Source organism: Pistacia vera, unplaced genomic scaffold (genome assembly GCF_008641045.1).
Source record: "Pistacia vera cultivar Batoury unplaced genomic scaffold, PisVer_v2 Contig800, whole genome shotgun sequence".
In the NCBI taxonomy this organism is placed as follows: Eukaryota; Viridiplantae; Streptophyta; class Magnoliopsida; order Sapindales; family Anacardiaceae; genus Pistacia; species Pistacia vera.
The window spans coordinates 584386-606426 of NW_022196669.1; the positions used below are offsets into that span (position 1 = coordinate 584386).

General features: G+C 34.1%; 1 protein-coding gene and 1 pseudogene across 4 annotated transcripts; both read left to right on the forward strand.

The window, feature by feature from the left end:
- LOC116117230 overlaps positions 1 to 13947 on the forward strand; it is a 31840-nt pseudogene extending 17893 nt beyond the window's left edge.
- LOC116117206 (ACT domain-containing protein ACR3) lies at positions 12863 to 19191 on the forward strand. Of its 4 annotated transcripts, none has more exons than XM_031403235.1 (10): positions 12863 to 13112; positions 13387 to 13452; positions 14813 to 14941; positions 15915 to 16050; positions 16278 to 16323; positions 16570 to 16684; positions 16882 to 16949; positions 17614 to 18231; positions 18324 to 18428; positions 18677 to 19191. In XM_031403235.1, exons 4-10 carry the CDS (start codon positions 15980 to 15982, stop codon positions 19007 to 19009), a joined length of 1356 nt encoding a protein of 451 aa, XP_031259095.1. In that variant the 5' UTR covers positions 12863 to 13112; positions 13387 to 13452; positions 14813 to 14941; positions 15915 to 15979; the 3' UTR covers positions 19010 to 19191. The 4 variants fall into 4 exon arrangements, with proteins under 4 accessions (XP_031259095.1, XP_031259097.1, XP_031259098.1 ...); XM_031403237.1 differs by having other exon boundaries at positions 14850 to 14941; XM_031403238.1 differs by lacking the exons at positions 12863 to 13112; positions 13387 to 13452; positions 14813 to 14941 and adding an exon at positions 15200 to 15546 and having other exon boundaries at positions 15938 to 16050.
- The last annotated feature ends 2850 nt before the right edge of the window (positions 19192 to 22041 follow it).

Below are 22041 nucleotides of genomic sequence, written 5' to 3' on the forward strand. Positions count from 1 at the left end.
AGAATTAAGTGAATTTTGAGGGAATATTATAATTTCAAAAAGTATTTTATATAAAAACTGTGCAATCACCCAAATGAGAAGAGAGAGGAAGAAGGAGAAAAGAGGATAGAAAGAAGAGAAAGGAAGAAGAAGAGAGGGAAAAAAAGAGAAAAGAGAAGAGAAAGGAAGAATTTGGTTTGGACGAGAGGAAGAGTGAGAAAGAGAAGTGAGGCAAAAATGTTGTTTGAGAGAGATTGAACTAGATCCCACCATTTTTGCACCTTCGGTAAACATGCATGTAACTTTGTTGCCAAAATTCTTCTCCTTTTCTTCAATTAGGCTTTGCTTAGCTAAGTTCGTGAGTTTTCGTGGCTGTAGGTGTGGAGGAAGAGAATCCTTGAGTTGCCTTCCATTTTCGGCTAAACATTAAACTGTGAGTGGAATAGTATTGCATTTTAAAATTTATGTCAAATGGACTATTCTTTATGTCGTTTGCATAGCTGATCTGTTGAATGGTGTGTGCCGTTTGGGTGTTGATGAATTCGGTATACATATTTATTGTTGATGCGTCATCTTGGCACCAACAACCTCGCACGTGCAAAATGCTGAGAAAGATCCTAGAAATTACACGTGTTTGATTTTGAGATTTGGTTATGGTGCTGAAATGATATATATATGTTTAAAGAAACATAAATAAAAAATTGACAAGAGAGATTTTTATAGTGGTTTGGATGTTCAAAGCAAATCCTACATCTACTGTTGTTTTATTATTCTCTGATTATTTTTCTGATATTGCCTGTAAAGCATTCAAAAGTTGATTAATGCTTTGTTTACAGAGAAAAAAATAATGGTTGAAGCTCGAATGTATGCCCAACTCACATATATACAACCTCCTTTTTCATGAAGAGTGCCCTTGTATACATTTGAGGTCAATGAAATGAGTGATTTTGCAAGTTGTTCTATAGGACTACTCCTTAATTCTTATCTTAAACTGGAATGGGATTGATATAAATGCTCTTAAGTGGTTTGTTCTTGATAGTTAAGGTAATTTTGTCCTTTAACTCTTTTGTTAAACTTTAATTGATGGGACTGATAGCTCATTTTGATTGGTGGTGCTAATGTCAGTGTAATTTTACCCATAACATTTATATTTATATTTTGGGTATTATAATTTATAAATGTATGTAATAATGTTGAATTAATTTGGCTGCTGGAGTGTCATTAAAAGGTGATAATTGTTGCAACTTAAGTTGCTACAAGGTGGTTGAATGCATGTTGTGGTGGGTGTGATTTTGCTTACTGGAAGATGTATATTTCTATATGGATATGGAACACATGGTGCATTTCGGTTGGACTTGGTGGGAAGTGTATATTGGTTGTTTAATTAAAAACAGTTTGAGTGGATAACACCATTATATTAATCGGCTGACCCTTTTATTTAAAATTAAATGCTTGAATTTTGGTTATAATTTTGAAGCTGCTGGACTTAGTAATGAGTCTAATGACATGACTTTGGCCGGATGTATATGGGTGATATATAAAAATTGTGCCATATATGCATGAGTCATAAGCCCTTTACTCTTTGGGCCTACCGTATTTGGGCTCTAATTATGGCCCAGTTATCTGTTTTGAGTGTTGGATTTGTATTATATTAGGTGGGCAGGCCTATTAGCAGCAAGGCCTAGTTATTTTGTTAGGTATTGGGTTTTATTATTTAGTGGGCTAGCCTATTAATAATATGGCCTAGTCCCTTTTGTAAAGCCTTTTTAAATTCTGGGGTTTGGGCCTTAGGGACAGTCCCCCTTCTTGAATGAGACTCCTTTATTCTGAAGAGGAAACTGTCATATTTGAGAGTTTTGGGGGGACTGGACTGTTTTTCATAAATATATTTTGTGGGTGTTAAATGGTAATACTCACATGATTGACGTATTTATGTTACTACAAGTTTTGCATCTAGGAATACATGCTGGTTTGGACTTAGAATTATATATGTATATATATGCTGTTATGCATTTTTATTATGTGGTTGGATATCTAGATGTAATGTTTGTGGATGCATTTTATCTTTCAGATTGATATCACATTTCTTAGTACTCGTTTCCCTCCATTCATCAACTAGCATTTTATACTTAGCGTCATGTGCTCATTGAGATGATACGTCCTACCGAATGATTACAGTATCCTATCGGGACAAAATAGATACATGATGAACTCCAGGCAGGATTACACCCAACGAATATTGGCTTGGGTGGGATTATGTTTATACTAGGCAGGTATAAGCTTGAGTGGCTTGGTTGTTCTAGTGTGAAAGAGACACACCCGGTCGTTGTTCTAGTGTGAGACAGACACACCTAGGTGTTTTTCTAGTGTGAGAGAGAGACACATAGTCATTGTTCCAGTGTGTGAGAAACATGCCTAGGTGTTGTTCCAATGTGAGCGAGACACACCTAGTACTTGTCTGTGTTAAAGACTTACATGTGAGAGGTATGACATAAATCCCGGGGTATAGGATTGGTATGGTTACAGTATTGATATAGATTCAGTATTGGTATGAGCACTGTGAGTGAGCATTATATAAATTGCCATAGCATCTTGATGTGCATTCATGTCTTATTTTCATATTAAATGTATTATCCACTCACTGGCCTCCTCAGCTCACTGTCCCCCCTAGGATTGTAAATCGGGTTCGTGCGGAGCACACTCTACGCTCTAGGTTGACCATTGATGTACAATCATCAGTATATTCTGTAAAATTGTAGCGCACTCTGATACTATAATTTTGTGATCAGATTTCTAGCCTTTGTTTCAAAACTTTATTTTATGTACTTCTGCTTTCATAAAACTTTTCTTTTGTACTTCGATTTGTATTACTATTCACTTATGTTTTATAAAAATGGATCTTTAAAGAGACGTTTTCGAAAATATTCACTATTCTCTCGGGATACTCAATCCTTTGGAGCGCTCGGATTCGACGAGAAAGGGATACCCAGGAGGGGGTGTGATAGAAACATAAAATATACATATTATTTTAAGTGTAAAAAGTTATGATGATATAATATTTTGCTATTGCTCTGTGATTTCATATATATTTTTGTCACCTCTGGCTTTGTATTGAAATAATCTAGAGTAATACAAAACCAAAAATAATAAACACACACAAGTAAAGAAAAAGAATAATACGTACGATTTACTTTGGTTCACCCAATTAACAAACTATGTTCACCAGAGTCAATATTATTGAATATTGTCTCACCTCCCCATTACAATGAATGTAGTTTTTCCTATGATTTGATATCACCCTTATACAACAAAAAAAATATACTAGGTTTAAAGAGTAAAACCTAATATTACAAGTATCCATTTTCTTAAGCCGAAACCCAATTAGGAATTAATTACTTCGAAAAATCCTTCAGCGACTCTTCATGGAATAGGCTCAAATGTGTTTGTGTGACCCGTTATTGTTGAAGTGGTAGACAACTCTAACAATCTCCAACAACTCCAACAATCCTTCAGTGGCTCTTCATGGAATACATAATGTATCACTTAGTGTGGCTTCTAATGCTTGATAATCTCAAGTTAATATCTATAGGGGATTTGTAGGGACGGATGCCTCAATTTTTTTTAAAAATATTAATATGTACAATTTTTGGATTTTGACCCACCCTAATAGAAATATTAATATGTAATTAGTTTTTAATTTGATCTATCCTAATAGAAATTTTTAGATCCGCCCCTAGGGATTTGTGATTGATCAAAGGGTCTTCATCATGTATTTTAGTTAATTTGAATATTTGCTTTGTCGATATGCTTAAGTGAAATAACAATGAACTTATTAATGATTTTTATATATTTAAAATTCGTCTTGATTCTATCGTAAATAAGTATCTTTAGACGGAATAAAAAACGTAATAACCAAGATTTAAATAAAAAGTTTAAAGAAAAATAAGAAATAAATCTCTAGTATAATAAATATATCACGTTGTTTGTATAAGCAAAATCTACATATTCGCACCATGCGACGTCCAAAAAGTCCCTTTGAAAGTCAAGAATAAATATTAACATTTTAATTTTCTTATTGACACTGACATTTCTAATAAGCAAAAACTGTTTAGCTCTTTTACTTTTACACCGTTCGAATCCAATTTGGTAGTAATATGAAGGCCGGTATTAGGCATGGGCTCCCAGCTTTGCACGGTAGTGTCCGCTTATAATAAGCATTTTGTGAGATATTATTTTTATTATTAATTTCTAAATATTTTTTAACCCCCAATATTTCAGATTTAGCTAAAACATCCCTGCTTATATAAAACTTTAATTTATGACGAAATCACCCCCACCTCTTGCCGCAACCGTAAACCACCGCCGGAAGTCTCCGAAAGTCTCCGTGAATAGCTCACCGTGACCAAAAGGCTCCGATATGGCCGTTTCTGACCATATTTATGATCGAAAACGGCCATATCAGGCCAGATCTGGCCGTTAATTGCCAGTTCCATCGATCTGACCGGAAATGGTCAGAATAAATCTGGCCATTTCCAGCCAGATCTGGCCTGATATGGCCGTTTTCGGCCATCAATATGGCCGAAAAAGGTCATATCGAAGTCTCCCGGAGCCTCCCACCGAATCTCGTTCTTTTCTAGGGACTCCGATGACTTTCCGGCGGCGGTCCGTGGTGGTTGGTCCGCTGTTGGTGGCGGCGGCTGGGTGGCAGTGGTGGTGGTCTGTAAATTGTTTTAAATATAAGGATATTATTATCTAAATTTTTAATTAAACAATGATAAAATTGAATTAGGATATTAATGTAAATTTATTTTAAAATAAGAATATTATTATTCAAAATTTTTATTAATAAATAATAAAATTATAATAAAAAAAATAACCCAAATAATCCTAAAATACCTAAAAAAAAATGGAGATAATCCCACGTAACCCCAACCAAACGCCCTCGAAGAAGAAATAAGAAAAAAATAACATAAGAAATCTTAACGCAAACACAATGCAGTTTTCTGTCACGAAGCGCCTCGCAATCTTCTCCTTGTCTTTGGATTGGACGGCAAGCATTTGGCGCCAATTTTCGGTATATGTATAATGTGATTCGAATATCCAAAAGAATATCTAGAATCATATCAGAATGTACTCTCACTAATGTCAAAAGTGGAAGAGAGAAGCGTTTAAACAAATAAACAAAACTTTATAATTCTATCGAAATTCAAATGATTGGTTAGCCAATCGAATTCTTCATCAATTTTCTCATGCTCGACGAAACCCTTTGAACTGGTTTACGCTCTTTAAAATCCTTACTCCTCGTTACCATTATATTAAAAAAAAAAAAAGACTTAACTAGCTAGTGGATTTGCTGTGTCTCTAGTTAAATATATGGAGACTCTTTCTTCACCATCCTATGTTGTGATAGCATATGATGCAACTAAGGAACGTGGTCAAGATGAGCTTAAGGTCACTGTGAATAGAGTCAGACTGAGAGGTGACATTCTTAGAGGAGGTGATACACTTCTTGTGCTTGGCGTTTTGCATATGGTCACTCACCCATGTAAGTCTTTGATGGATTGCTTTCATAATTATATCAACACTATTATTTACTTAGATTATCATGCTTACCTGTTCTCAACTTAACCCATCAGTTTAGTGACAATTGTTTCACTTAAATGAGTATAAAATTGTATGTTAACGAATAAAAATTAGCCATAGAATGATATAGATGTGTTAATTATATTTGTGTATTATCCTTGTGATGATCCATTTTAACCTATGAAAATTAAGGGTCAAATATATGTTTGTATTCCAAAATTTTTAATCCGTTTATGATTCCTTAGAGGTATGCTTTTTATTAACCCCTAAAAACGCTGTTTTTTCATTTGTGCACAAAGCACAATGTTAACTACAATAAGATGATATGTCTTCTTATAGCTAAGACTGATAAGAGTGTGTATAACGAACTATGTTTATTCATTTTCTTGTTTTGGGTTGGTATAGTGGGTTACCAGGCCAAGGCATGTGCTGATAATTTTGGAACGAGTGTTCGTGCTATGGAGGAAGAAGTTACAAAGAAAGCGGATGCATATAAAAATATGCTTCTTCAAAGTGCTGAGGCGTGTGATGATGATGGGGTAATATGTGCTATAGATGGTTTGAATATTAGTCAATAAGGGCCTTTAGATCTGTTGCTATCAATTGACAGATTAATAACTTGTATGATCACCATATGATTAGAAATTGTTTTTACTTCTGGCAATTATACGTGTAATTGTGTTGTATAACAAATTTCATATTAGGGAAACAGACAGTTTTTCATAGTTATTCTTCGATTTTGTTTGTAATTCCCATATATATGATCATGTTTAGGTCAGCATTGAAGTTAAAGTTACTGCTGGAACGCCCCTTAAGAAGATGATTGTGCAAGAGGTTTTAGCGTGTAAAGCAACTTGGGTTATACTTGATAGGTAATTGTTTTCTCTTTATTCTATTCTTGTGTTCCGAGTCAAGAAGTCCATAAGGTCATACTTTCATATTTATGATTGAAAACACATCCAAATTCTGCATTAATTAGGTGCTCAATTTTTCCTTATAACTTGCAAATCCTGCAGGCATCTGAGAAGAGATCAGGGGTTCTATCTGAGACAAATACCTTCAAAGCTTGCATTAATTCAAGATAGCTTCGGTGTGGAAATCTTGAGATCTAAGACAACAAATGAAACAGATGCACTTATAGAGCACAAGTTGTTTAACTCCATGTCAAAATCAGTTCCCCAACCTAATACTAACCTGCAGAAAATGCTGATCAGCAGTCTATTCCAGTATTAAGAGCTATCTTCAAATCCACAGGTCCTTGGATAACGATTGATGCTTCATCCATTTACGATTCGCGGGAGCATTACTGTCCATCTGATTCTGGGGCTCACTCTGAGCAAGAAAAATCTGGTCCGCAACTTTTTCACCTTTAGAAGATAAAAATTCCACAGCATAAGACAACTTGCGAAAGAGATCTTCAGGAGCTCCACTTCTTTGTGCTACATGTGGGCTGAGGACTGAGTTGTATATCAAGGATTCTATGAAATTCAGTTTTCTCGAAATTCAGAAGAACAAATGATTTATCAGGGGATAATTTACTTGGAGAGGGTGGATTTGGCCGTGTATTTAAGGGCCAACTTAAGATGGACAGATGATTGCAGCAAAGGTACGAAAAGAGCAAGTTCCCAAGGGTTTGCAGAATTTCAACTCTGAGGTGTATGTCCTCAGTTTTGCACGCCACAAGAACATGTGTGATTGTGGGTTATTGTTGCAAGGAGAACCTTAACATTTTGGTTTAGAGTATATCTGCAACAAGTCTCTACATTGGCATTTATTCGGTGAGTAATACTGGAGCAAATCAAAGTCATGCAGGTTTCCTAGTATTCTACTAAATTTCGAGTTCTAAAATTTATTTCTTTTACTTTAGATAGTACAAACTGTCTTGAGTGGCACCAAAGGCATGCTATTGCCATTGGAACTGCAAAGGGTTTGCGTTTTCTACATGAAGAATGCCGCGGAGCTCCTATAATTCATCGCGACGTGCGTCCAGGCAATAACTTCTCAACATGACTTTGTTCCTATGGTATTTCTCATGCCATTTATTTCATTCTGTTCATTTTCCCTCTTTTTCTTCTTTATTATATTAATTCCCTTTGGTGTAATTGGATATCCCATAGACATTAGATAAGTAACCTGGATAGAATGTGCAGAGCTACATCAAAAGACCTTACCTTTATCTCTGAAGTCTGGTGGTCTGAGAAATTTTGCTTCCACATGTTGAAATCTAGAGCCTTGTTGGACACCACAGTTTTTCCAGCTCTTTTGCTTACATAATATTATTATGTACAAAATTTGATTATTGTCATGTCGTGAATGTGTTGACACAGCTTGCAACAGAGAATCTCAAAAATTGTTTCCTTTTTCATCAAATTGAAAACAAGATCAGTCCAGGACATTGCAGTTAACAAACGGTGTTATATACTCAGCTAGGTGACTTTGGCCTTGCACGATGGAAGTCAACTGAGGATCCAGTTCAGACCAAAATACTTGGCACTTTTGGGTATAACCTCCATTAGCTTTCCACTAATAATTTCTTTGTTTGATACCAAATGTTTTAAATTAAGTATTTACTGAGTACTTTGATTTGTTTAGGTATGTTGCTCCAGAATATGCAGAGAATGGATAGTTTCAGTGAGGACGGATGTCTAGCATTTGGCATAGTTTTGATACAATTATTATCAGGACGCAAGGTGTTGATACAAGAGAAGAAGAACAACATCTCTGAGAGAATGGGTAGTAATACATGGTCTTCTTCTTGTCCTTTTGTTTCTAAAAACTATTAAATTACTTTCAAGTTTCAAGAAGAGCATTTATCTCTGAAGTACTAACCACAATTATGTGGTCACATTTATGCTCAGTCTCTGGTAATTTTAGGCTGAACCATTGATTGAGGAACGTGCGTTACATGAACTCATCGATTCTCGTATCGAAGATGTCAGATATACATATGAAATATATGTTATGGCTAAAACGGCTGGCTTATGTATAAAAGGAACCCTGAAATGAGGCCATCCATGGGAGAGGTGATTACACTTTGACTTCATCATTCTTAAATTTTTGGAAAATCTTTATTAATCATCTATGGCATACATACAGGTGGTGCGCCTTCTTGAAGGGGAAAACAATTTGTCTAATCAACATAGCATCATGCGGAAGATACAGTGCTCATTAATTTGTTTTGGTGATAGTATTACATGTTTCTCTTATTTGCTGTTTGTATACCATATCTTCTTCTTTTACTGTTTTGGGGCCATTGATTTGGTGTCTCCTGGTTTTGGAAAAGATTACAACCTGTCTACATACATATAAGTCTTCAACATTAAAGTTTAATCAATATAGCAGCAAAGGGTAAGTTTAATTTTCTTCAAAAGTTGAGTTGAGTGTGAATTTTGACCGTGTAAATTAATGTTTCTATATATATCCACTGTGTTATATATATGTTTATAATATACATCTGTGATTAATGAAGATTATACTCTTAATATCTAAATATGTTAGTATCGCCTATCATGATAGGGAAAATTCAAATTAGGAAAGGATATTCAAATACTTGCAATGTAAATTATAATAAGATTTGGGTGTAAAGCTGATCATAAAAATAAAATTACATTGAGTGGGTGTGTGTTAAGTTGACATGAGAGTGAAGTGGTGGTGAACTGGGGGCATGTTAAACTTTGTATGGAATGGTAATCACATATCTGAGAATGCAACATTTAAGGAAGATTAATAGGTTGATGCTTAAAGATCCATGGAGATTGATGCGATAAGGCTCAAACAACTACTATGTTATTAAGTCGATAATCTAATGATAATTGATTGATAATGCTTTTCTTATCAACAAATAGACAATCAAAATTACTTATTAGTAAGCAATATGCATGGCTTAGAGAAATTGTTCTCTAGCTAATCAAATCTTGGCAGATCCGATCCACCAAACGAATAATATGATTCATCAAATTTTGAAGCACTAAACTCTAATACATGCATACAACCATCTGAGGCGTGGAGTAAAAGGGGCTATAGAAGTGGACTGAAAAATAGTAGCTACCACAAGCTGAGGTGAAGAATAGTATAAACTGTAGAATACAAAAATATATATGAAAAATATTAGGTTTCGGGTTGCTCCATCCATACAGCAAAACGATGAGATTACGTTGAAATGGACTTGAATTTTGGCAGGATCCACTCCCCCTTTAGCTTACCACTTACAATAAGAACAAAAGTTGAAAAACACCATCTCTCGGAGAAAAAGGAGAAGCAATTCATCCACACAGTGAGTGAGCTGGGATAAAGTAATTGGGTTTCAGAGCTAATCAAAATATTATTTATTATTTTCTCTAGGCTTTATGTGTTTGGTAAACGCATGATTGACAGCAGCTTTGAATTAGAGTGAAAAATGAAATAGTGGAAGAGGAGTGGAGTGGTGAGCAAAGAATCCCAACCATCAGGGACCATGAAAAGGAGAGCGCAACAAGAAGAAGGTTATAACACTTGAACCAACAGAAATTTGGAAAAATTGTCGTCCTCTTCAAGCTTTGTAGATTCCTGAACCGACACTTGGATCAATTTATTTTTAAGCTTTTTTTGTTTTCCTTTCATTGAAGTAGTAGTTATTATTTGGAAAAAAAATTAATGAATAACTTACTTATGATTATTATATATAGATAGGACAAGTTCCAAGAGTTAGTATACAAAAATGAAATCCCTTGATCAATCATGAATATGGTCGGGTCCACAAATTGTGTTTCAATTAATATTATACACGTTTTAATTGATTCAGTAGTTTTATTTTAAAATTAAATTTTTATTGTGACAGACACAACACAACAGAAAAGTTTAGGAACGAATTGAAGGCAACTGGCAACGTCAATTACAAATCCAATGGGTCCTCAAAAAAGGTGTGGTGGACGGCTGAGATCCTCTTGCAAAGGCATTACAGAATCTTTACAAATCTTGCAACTTGGCCCATTTGCATTTTCTACACCTGCCCGGTGCCCACTTGCTCTCGTCTTTCTTAATTAATTTTGTTGGATTAGGATTTCTTTAATTAATTACCTCTTTATTTAATACAACAAAAGCCAGAGATTGAGGGGCAAATCAAATAATTAATTAAATTATTTAATGCCACATACATAAGTATGTAATTAGAGCCTATTCAGTTTATAAAGATCATCTTATAAGCAGTGGTGCTTATATGTTAATTTGAGCTTATAAGTATTTAAAATTTTAAACTATTATGCGTTTAGTAAAATACTATAAGGATTGATATAAATGTTGACGTAACTAGTAAAAATGCTATAAACATATTTTATTATTAAATGCTATAAAAAAAACTATATTATTTTTTCAATAATAAATTATATGATGGATTTTAAATTAAATAGAGATAATATAATATACTTAGTCAAACTGGCTTATAACATAGTTATAGCTGAAAAAAAAAAAAAAAAAAAAGTTATAAAAAAATAAATCAACTTAATTTTAGAATTAAAACTAATTTGCCAAATTGAGTGTAGACAAATACCCTTTTAATTATAAAGCACTCATTAAAAGTGACCAATATTAAACAATCAATAAAATATGAGGTTCTCAACTTCGCATTTGTACACATAGATCCAAATAACCTAACTATATATGTATGTAGTTGAGTTAAGGTTTATTTTCCTTAATTCATAATCATTTAATTAAGGCAAGTTTAATAAATAAAGAAGCATCATTTTGATAATTTGAATGTAGGAATTTTGTATTAAAAAAGTAGAAGCATGTGATCCCGATTCTTTGAAAAGACAAAAGCAAACTTAGATTGAATTAAAATACATGACTCTCTGCTTTTAATGAATCACTAAGTTTGAAAGAATTCGATTCCTCTCTTGGTTCTAATAATTAACATCCATTAACCAATACTACATATCTTATAATATTAATGTTTAATTTGACTTGTCAAATTTATATTCAAGGTTAATTTTCTGGTTGTGATTTTTATGAGCATTGCCTCCATATTTAACATATAGGAAAAAGGAAATAAATAAAGATGTAAGATAAAGGTATTTGATTTAATCCCAATTTATTTCAAACTTTTTCTATCCTTTAAATAATTTCCTACTCATATATCTTCTTTTTAATTTCCCAGAATTATATGTTTAACATTACCATATTTATAGGGGTTTTGGTAATAATATCAAAAAGAGGTATTTAAAGTTTTTGACAAAATTATCCTGAAAAAACATTTAATTTACAAAATTCGTCCAATCAACCAAAAACTCTGAAAAGAAAATATCTTTAAAAGAGAAAAAAGTAGAAATACTTTATGAAGATAATCAACTGTATCTAAATATAAAATTAAAATTAAGCTACAATATTTCTTATATGGTAATATTTAGCTTAAATTACAAGTTTTGCCTTGTCTGTAGGGTCTATTATCTTTAAGTCCAAGAACGATCCTCATTTCTCATCCATTTTGTAAAACAATTGATCAATCATTAAATTAACAATTGATCAATAAGAACAACCAATTGCGAGTTGTTACATCAATCTTATGAGAGAAAGAATAAGAAGTTGTTTGTTAACCTATATATATATATATATACTATATATATATATATATATATAATATATCAACACCACCCCATCATATCACCTTTGATTTTATCCTGATAATGAATCAACGGTGCGCTCCATCCCATCATGCTCACATTATCTACAACACCGTGCCTAAATGCTCGCAGGGTAGTTTTGTCCTTTTCTTATTCACTTTTGTTTCTCGTAATCTGCACACACAAGGACAAGGTACAACACAAAACAACTGTGCATCTCTGCGCACCGATCAACCACCGTCACAACTCACAAGCATCCCGCGCCTAAAATGCGTGGAAGCCACCACTCTCTAAATGTAATATTATTTAACATAAAAAAATTATTTATTTGAGAACATTATAATAAGAGTCAAGAGATGTGTTTGCAACTAATGTAGATGATATTGAAATAAATCTAATTAAAATTCTTAAGGATTTATAAATTTTAAACCAATTTATTTAAGATTGAAATTTGAGTCGATAATTCAACTTAATGGGTATTTATTATAATATATAAAATAAAAACTAAAGAGCGTGGATTCACTTGTTAGAGTGAGAGGGTGAGAAAACAAAGATCACACACAAGTGACAACACGAAGGTGTTTGGTGGCCGCGTTATTACTGAGTAACAATTTAATTTTTAATTAAAATTAATCAAATATTAAAAGGGTTTTGCCTGTTCATGCCACGCCGATCACCAAGTGTTGGATACAATTTTTAAAGGCTTTCTATTCCAATAGAACATTTGAGAGAGAGAGAGAAAAAAGACATAATAAAACCTATGTCAAGACTCAAGTCAAGTGCTTTTCCGACGTAGAAAGCAGAGTTAAAAGCTATAAAACCACTCCCTTCTGCTTCTGCTTCTACTTCTACTTCTTTGTTACCCACCCACCCCTTCTTTCTAACTCTCTCTGTGTGTTGAAGATGTGAAAGTGCTTTTGCTTTCTGTTGGAATTTCGGAGGAACTTTAATTTCAAGGTAATTAGTTTAGTACATATGCATGCATTTCTCTCTTTCATTTATATTAAGGATTCCAATTCTCAAACTTCTTCAATTGACACCTGTTCAGTCTCTGATTAATCTCGATTTCCCATTTTTCTTTTACAACGATTCTCTTTTTCCTTATAAATACCAATGAGTTTTAAAAGTAAATTCTCGACACGTAGAGAGAACAACAGAATTCATTCTTTCTCCTTCATCATCTTAAACGGAGAATTGATTTTCTGTGTTTGGCTTTTCTGCTTTTCATCAGGTTTCTTCGAGATTTCTTCGCCTACAGAAATCAAGTAACTGCAACTTCATCATCTCAATTCTCTCTGTAAGTTCTCAACTTTTTTACGAATCGTCAATTTTGACAGCACCGTATCTTGTTGTTCTTACAATCATTACAAGTGGAACTCTGAATTGTCTGTTTCCTGCAAAACTATTGCAGTAAATGTTTTATTTTTTTTACGTGCAACACTGCAAACATTAGAAACGACACAGTAAGACTAAAAACAGAAGAAAATTTCAGAGTTTTTACGTACCAGCATGTGATGAATAAAAGGTTTAAGGAAATACAGCTGGGAAATTCTGTATGTGACAGTCTGAAAAAAAGCTGTAAAATTTAATAGGTGGCGGCTTAATTTGGCAATATGGGGCAGTGTTTCTTGATTGGAGCAGGCAGTCTGCATATACTTTTAGGGATTGTAAGGCTGTGATTTATTACAGGGGTGACAGATGGATGGTGACTGGTGAAGGTATCTCTGGTTATTATTGGGACTGTATGGATGCGGGTGATGCATGGGCATACTTATTAAAGTTAGGAATCTAAATTTATTTATGTCAACCCAATAAAGTTGTTTTGGTCCCGTTGTGGGGAAATTTTTTGACACCCTTAAAGTTTCATTTGAATACAGTCACCTCTCCTCCTCTGATTTTTAGTGTATTATTCAAACACCCCCAGAGTTAGAGAAAACTAGCTGATTTCCCCTACACATTTTAGTCAGATGCGCTGAAGTTTCTCAAATTACTGTTGAACTCCCCTTTGCTGGGGGAGATTGTATAATTCAGTAAGATCTTAAGAGAGATTAGTTACAGCTTGTAGAGGATGTTAGTGATCATTCCTAAAATGTAGGGTGTTTTTGGAAATTAAGAACAAACCTCAAGGGACGAGCAAAATTAACTTGATTTTGTATAATTATATAATTAATAATTGACCCATTCGTCGAATTCTGATTTCAGTCGATTTTATTTTAGAATTCTCTTGAAAAAAAAAAAAAAAAAAAAAAGTCAACTTGTCATGGATAGGTAAAAGACTTTTATTCTTTCTATTTTGAGGGGAAGGAAAAAGCTTTTCCAGGAAGAAGAAAAAAGCATAAAATAATTTTTTGAAGGGGCAATTGGTTGGGCATTTGAATATTAATCTACACATACAAACATTAGGGACATATATTTTATTGTAAAGAAAGTGTCTTCAAAGACACAATGATGTAACGCCGCCCTTTCATTAAAGATTTTCAGATTAAGAAATTACATAGTGCTTCATTATGATGATCATATGCGATACGATAATATATATTATGAAATATATGGTGTTATGTTCCAACATCTGGGGCTGTGAAAGACTTTAGGTTACTAGGCCAATCACAGGCTTCCCACATCATCCCATGTTAGATATATGCTTTCTTTGTTTGCAGAACTGCAATGAAGTAGAAGTAGTGACTCAATGAGCAGGTCTACGAACAAAGGATTGGCTTTGTGACTCTGTCGTTCTGGATGGTTGTGCGAGCTAAATCCTCAACAAGTAGATCTTCTCTGTAAGCAAGGTACTATCCAAAGGACTGTCCTAGTTAAATTACACATCTTGGCATTCGTGCATCATTCGCATCAACCTTTTACTTTTTTCCAGATAGTGCCATCAGTTAAGTGTGTTAATTTCTNAGGGGAAGGAAAAAGCTTTTCCAGGAAGAAGAAAAAAGCATAAAATAATTTTTTGAAGGGGCAATTGGTTGGGCATTTGAATATTAATCTACACATACAAACATTAGGGACATATATTTTATTGTAAAGAAAGTGTCTTCAAAGACACAATGATGTAACGCCGCCCTTTCATTAAAGATTTTCAGATTAAGAAATTACATAGTGCTTCATTATGATGATCATATGCGATACGATAATATATATTATGAAATATATGGTGTTATGTTCCAACATCTGGGGCTGTGAAAGACTTTAGGTTACTAGGCCAATCACAGGCTTCCCACATCATCCCATGTTAGATATATGCTTTCTTTGTTTGCAGAACTGCAATGAAGTAGAAGTAGTGACTCAATGAGCAGGTCTACGAACAAAGGATTGGCTTTGTGACTCTGTCGTTCTGGATGGTTGTGCGAGCTAAATCCTCAACAAGTAGATCTTCTCTGTAAGCAAGGTACTATCCAAAGGACTGTCCTAGTTAAATTACACATCTTGGCATTCGTGCATCATTCGCATCAACCTTTTACTTTTTTCCAGATAGTGCCATCAGTTAAGTGTGTTAATTTCTCTCCAATTATGAAGTCATTGATCCTCATCGTTCTCTGGGTTGTATTTGATACGTATGAATAAGATTTTTATAATAAGAAGTTGATACGTTTAAGCCTACTAATTAATAAGACAAAAGTTTTCTCAATAGGATTTGCACTTTGAACTTTCAACACCTACTGACTTTTGCATCTTTTTACTTTCCAATTGTCTCTTTATAAGAAGTTCTTCCTTCCAGAATGCTATGACTGACTAATGATATCCCACGTTGCAGAGGAATTAACTCCTCTGTGACACAGGAAGGCAGAGGCATCAATCTGGTTGATTAAAGTCTGATTTAAATGGCTAGTGCTTGTTGGCCCTACTTCGATCCCGAGTATGAAAACATGAGCATCAGAATTAATCCTCCAAGGTTAAGTATCTCTTCACGTTACACTAATGTTACAATTTTAAATATCCTTTCTTTATATTGGCTCAATGAGCCAGAGACTAAACAACTTGGTGGAAATGAAAATGAATCTTACGGATTTTTCAATATGGAAACTGATGTTACTAATGAATTCTGCAGATTCAGTAGCTTCATGAGTTGCAATTATCATCTTGAATTGCTTTATTAACCCACTCAAATTGGGTTTGCAGGGTGTCTGTTGATAATTGTAGTTGCCGTGAGTGTACTCTAGTCAAGGTAAATTCCCATACATATCTAAATTTTGCTTACTATTGACCTCCAGGCACCAGGGTACAGATACGAATTAAATTAACCAAGCTTTTGCAATGCTATACGGCAACAGATCAAGGGTGAATAAGAAATGAGAATCTAGGATTTTAACATTCCTTTACCATAGAGTTTTAATGATATATATTTGAAATATTGCATGCTTGTCATTATCATTGTCCTTAAATGATAAAGGTTATGGACTGTGATATATAGGTTGACAGTGTGAACAAACCTGGAATATTACTGGAAGTTGTGCAAATTCTATCAGATCTTGACCTTATTATCACAAAGGCTTACATTTCCTCTGATGGCGGATGGTTCATGGATGGTATGCATCTTTTAATAAAACTGGATGTTTCTTCATATGCACTGGGATGCCCCAATTTTATCTAGCCATGAACGTTTCACAGCACTAATACATTAACTTTTTTGTCATGGTAAACTGACATTTCAACCAAATTCTTATAATCCTCTCTCATATTGGATAAAAAGTGATAATTCTGTTATTTTCCTTTGAATGAACAGTATTCCATGTCAATGATCAACAGGGGAAAAAGATTACAGATAGCAAAACGATTGACTACATAGAGAAGGTATATGTCCCTTCTATTTCCATTATTCATTTGCTTTTAAGTATTTTAAATTTTATCAGAGCAGGGGATATCTAATCCAACTTACTGACATGGAAATCTATACATAGCAGCAGGGCATGCCAATGAACCAACCAACTTGAAAATAATTAAATTCTTAGCCTTTCCATGATTAATATAGTACCAAAGTTTTATCCGTCTAATCATAGTATTCATTTATTTCAAATCTTCACCATTCTGTCTAATTTTCATCTTGGTGTATGTCAGGAAGGAGCAGGTTGCATACTTTATTATTCCCTAACTAAATCAAAAGTCATATGTGATTGGAAATGAGTGACCTTTACATGTTAGTTTAGGCTTCCAATACACAATTAATGCAGCTTGGTTCATGGAATTTAAGAGTATGGTCAAGGGCCATCACCAATCTACATATGCATACTTGTTTAATCTTAACTCTAGTTATAATCTAAGTGGAACAATCACCCTTCACAGGAAAGCGCAACATAACTGTTTTAATGACAATGTCTTAGGAATTCCTATTAAAATTTCGTGTCAGGGCAGAATATGATGAAATGCAGAAATGGAGAAGCTTGGTGAACCCTCGCATGTTATAGTTTTTCTATAGACATATGGGGAATGATTTTTTTTGTTGTTTATGAAACAACAGGCTCTAGGACCAAAGGCCTACATCAAAGATGGAGTCAAGTCTTGGCCAAGCAAACAGGTTGGTGTGCACTCCGTTGGCGATCATACAGCCATTGAACTCATTGGCAGGGACCGCCCAGGTCTCTTATCCGAGATATCTGCTGTCCTTACCAACCTCCGGTTCAATGTGGCGGCTGCTGAAGTTTGGACGCACAACAGGCGAATAGCATGCGTTGTCTATGTCAATGATGATACCACATGCCGTGCTGTGGATGATCCCACCAGATTATCAACTATGGAGGAGCAGCTCAAGAACATCTTACGTGGGTGTGAGGATGATGACAAAGTGGGTAGAACCAGTTTCTCCATGGGGTTCACCCATGTTGATAGACGACTTCACCAAATGTTTTTCGCTGATAGAGATTATGAAAGCGGTGGAGTAACAACCGAGGCTGATCATCCTTCCTCCTTCAAACCGAAGATCACAGTTGAGGGCTGTGAGGACAAAGGTTACTCGGTGGTTAATGTCCAGTGCAAGGATCGGGCCAAGTTGATGTTTGACATTGTGTGTACATTGACAGATATGCAATATGTTGTTTTTCATGCCACCATTTCATCTGACGCCCCCTATGCATCACAGGTATATAAAATGCATAATTATGCCACAATGAATTATATAAAGTTTGCAAGTTTTTCTTACAGAAAATTAAACAACGTGATATTATCTTGCAGGAGTATTATATTCGTCACATGGACGGCTGCATACTCGATACTGAAGGAGAGAAAGAAAGGGTCATCAAATGCTTAGAAGCTGCAATTCTGAGGAGAGTAAGCGAGGTGAGCAAACTTTCTTGGTTTAGAACGTTTTGCATACTCAGCCTTATGCTAGCATAAATAGCAGCACATCAAATCTGCTTTCTAGCTCATAACTATAGTTCGCCTTTCATGTTTCTGCTAAAGAATCTGTTAAAATATATTTGAATTCTCTGAAGAACACATGAGATTTTGCAAATCAAGATTTATCTAGTCTACATTGTAAATTCAATGAACTCAAATAATGGAGTAAAACATTGAACTCAACACAGGGTCTTAGTCTAGAGCTGTGTGCAAAAGACAGAGTAGGATTGCTATCCGAAGTAACAAGAATTCTGCGAGAGAACGGATTATCTGTTTCAAGAGCAGGTGTAACAACAATAGGAGAGCAAGCGATGAACGTGTTTTACGTGAGGGATGCTTCAGGGAATCCTGTAGACATGAAGACGATTGAATCGCTTCGTAAAGAAATTGGACATACAATGATGCTTAATGTGAAGAAGAATCCTGTAAATGCCAATAAGGAAACTCAAGATCAGGCAAGCACTGGATGGGCCAAAACAGGCTTCTTCTTTGGAAACCTGTTCGAGAAGTTATTGGCTTGAGAATTTCATATATAACTATGTCCATATAACTGTAACAGACACAATGAAAGTTGTAATGAATAATAAAAACTGTTTAGTGAAAGAAAAAATGGACAGGCTTGTAATGGTAGAATTTCCCCTTGAAATTGTATGCCTTGTTGAAGACATGCATTGATGAATGCAAACTCTCAAGTTTAAACTTTTGGCTATTCTTATTCCTTAATAATTTCATTTTGTTTCTGAAATTATAATTTTATACAAAACAAGATGTTAGTTTAAACTTTTAGATCAAACAGTTGATATTGGTTCATGAGCCTTGATGGACTAAAACTTGGGCTTAGGCCGGAGTCACCCAGATTCAGAACCTGAAGAATATGACTTTGAGGTTTTTAATTATAAGATTTTATGTGTGTAGTGTGGGCATTTAATGAAGCTGACCTTGAGCAGATTGACCTTTTCAATTTTCATATACAAATTAATTCATTCACGCATAAGAAAAGTAGGGTTTTATTTAAATAAATGGGTGCCTCTCTTTTCCTATTTTTATCCTATCCTATTCTTATCATTTTTAAAATACATATTTGTTTTTCTATTCTAAAAATACTATTATATTTTATTAAATTATTTTAAACCTCCTAAGTTTGTTAATTTAACTAAACACCCTCAAAAAAAAAAAAGTATAGATATTGACAAAAACACCCTCATCCACCCACATTTACCAGATTCTAGTCACCACCATCAGAAGGTAGTTAGAATATGATATAATAGCACACTACCGACTGGATTTGACTGGTAGTATGTCGATCTAGCCTTTTCCAGCCAGATCCAACATGGATCTGACCGAAAAATGTCATATCTACGGCCAACAACCAGATCTTTGGCCGTAGCTAGTCATTGAACATCAATGACGGTCATACTTTTGGCCATCGTTGCAGCCAAACGCGGCCATATCTGGCAGAAAAATGTCATATTGGCACACGACTAGTCAGATCTAACCGGTTGTGCATCGATATAGTAACTTCAATGGTGGTGGTCCGCTGCCAGTATTTAATAGGAGGGTGGGGGTGTTTTTGTTAATTTTCAATGTTTTATTATAGAGGTGTTTAGTAAATTAACAAACCTAGGAGGTGCTTTTAATAATTTTTAAATCTTATCTCGTAATAACCACCCAACTCTTACTTTTTCAAAAATACTAAAACAAATGCACCCGTAGATATCAATATTTGTATAATATATATTTTGATACATAAGTTTGAGCCACGGTGAGCCGCCAGCCATGGGATGCAACCATACTTGAATATTTTATAGAGAAGTCAATTCAGTTAAGTCTTGGACCATAACAAAAAATATTAAAAGGGAAGAACATATTTAGATTTGAGTGTTGATAAGGATATAGCAACGGCATGCGTAATTGCATAATCAAACAAACCAAAGGCTTTCAGAGTTTGAAGCAACCTGCTGCGAAGACTAAGTCTCACAAGAAACTTTGAATTCAAATTTCAAGGTATGTTTACCCCATCTCTTCCGATTGCATTTATGTTCAACAACTTAATAAAAAATGTTATGAGATGTTGAAAATTATAAATCCAAGTCTAACATTCGTAGTATTGAATAATTAGCCAAAAACAAAGAAAGTGACTACGTACGTACGTATGTGGTAATCAGAATTGAGAAATACTAGTCTTACAAAGATGCATACAAAGAGAGACATACAAAGATAAATCTTACCTTTAATCTTCATGATTGTCTTTCTCTCTTTTTTTTTTTCTCTTATTTCAAAGATTAAATTTATCTTTATATGCATCTTTATAAGGGTAACATTTCTCGATCAAAATTAGGTGGTAAAAGAGAAAGTCCATAAGCAAAACCAGGTTTAGTTTATTAAATTAAATGAATTCCAAATTCATTGACAACAGCATTATGTGCAGGAAGAAACTTACTCAGATGACAACCAAGCTGTAAAGTGGTTATCCAAAAGTCAAAAACTCCAAAATTGCAGCCGCCTTTCTAGCTAGCTCAAGCTAAGCTTCTTCTAAACACCAGAAGAAATTAAAGTTGAAGACTCTTCAACAAATATATCATAATAAATTCGAATATGAAATTACTTTATATATATATTCTTTCAATTTTTGACTTAGACTAAAAGATTATTTGAACATAGAGAAAATGATGAGAGAATCAAAAAGAGCATTAATAAAGAGAACACACAGATACTAAAAACTGACAATTTAAGTTAATGTTATCTTGTTTAGTTATGTAAGTTGTTTAATGTTATCTATTTACAAGTCTATAAAGGGGAAATTAGAGTTGTATTTTAGTGTGGAGATTGTATGAAGTTTATGTTGAAATTAATTTTTTTTTTTTCCCCCCCTAAGTTCACAAGCGTCCATTTTTTCAAGTCTAGATTTTATTTTTCACTCCTCAAATTTATAACAAAGATTTATATTAAGGTTCTTATACAAGATGAGAGGTGGGTGGTGAAGATGATCTTTTTACTCAAAAAAGAAAAAGAAAAAAAAAACATGAAACGATAAGGGTGGAGCCAGTGTATAGATATAGATATATATGTTGTCAAACATGATTTATAGTTGAATGAATCTAGACGAAGAATAACTGAGAGTTCATAGAAGTGATAAGTGTTGCAATACAAAGATTATAAAGCAATTATTATTGTGATGAGATTGTAGTAGATGTATGGTGTATCAGTGACAGAAAACAGGAGAGTTGATGAAAAAAGACAAATTAAAGGAAGAAAGAAAGAAAGTAGATACGTGCAAGAAATGAGCCCATTAATTGACTGTATATTAAGCCTTATAACATGGTAATTGTTGTTAACAACTCATCCTCACAGTCACAGCCTTGATGAAGGACCTACCACTCATGCATTTTCGTTTCGGTCATCTCAAAAGGAACAACTACAATAATTTTGTCTGTGATGCCCTAAGATTCGAGTGTCCATATATTTTGATTGATTTGTTGGAAAATGACGCCAATTCTTCAAGAATCTAACACTCCCAATTTGTTATCATTGATTGTGAAATGTTCCGTTTCTT

Bases quoted from the DNA above. Each gene is read 5' to 3' on its own strand.
- LOC116117206 (XM_031403235.1), top strand. From the start codon at position 15,980: ATGGCTAGTGCTTGTTGGCCCTACTTCGATCCCGAGTATGAAAACATG. The intron at 16,051-16,277 runs GTTAAGTATCTC...TTGGGTTTGCAG, and splicing joins ATCAGAATTAATCCTCCAAG to GGTGTCTGTTGATAATTGTA. The intron at 16,950-17,613 runs GTATATGTCCCT...ATGAAACAACAG, and splicing joins CGATTGACTACATAGAGAAG to GCTCTAGGACCAAAGGCCTA.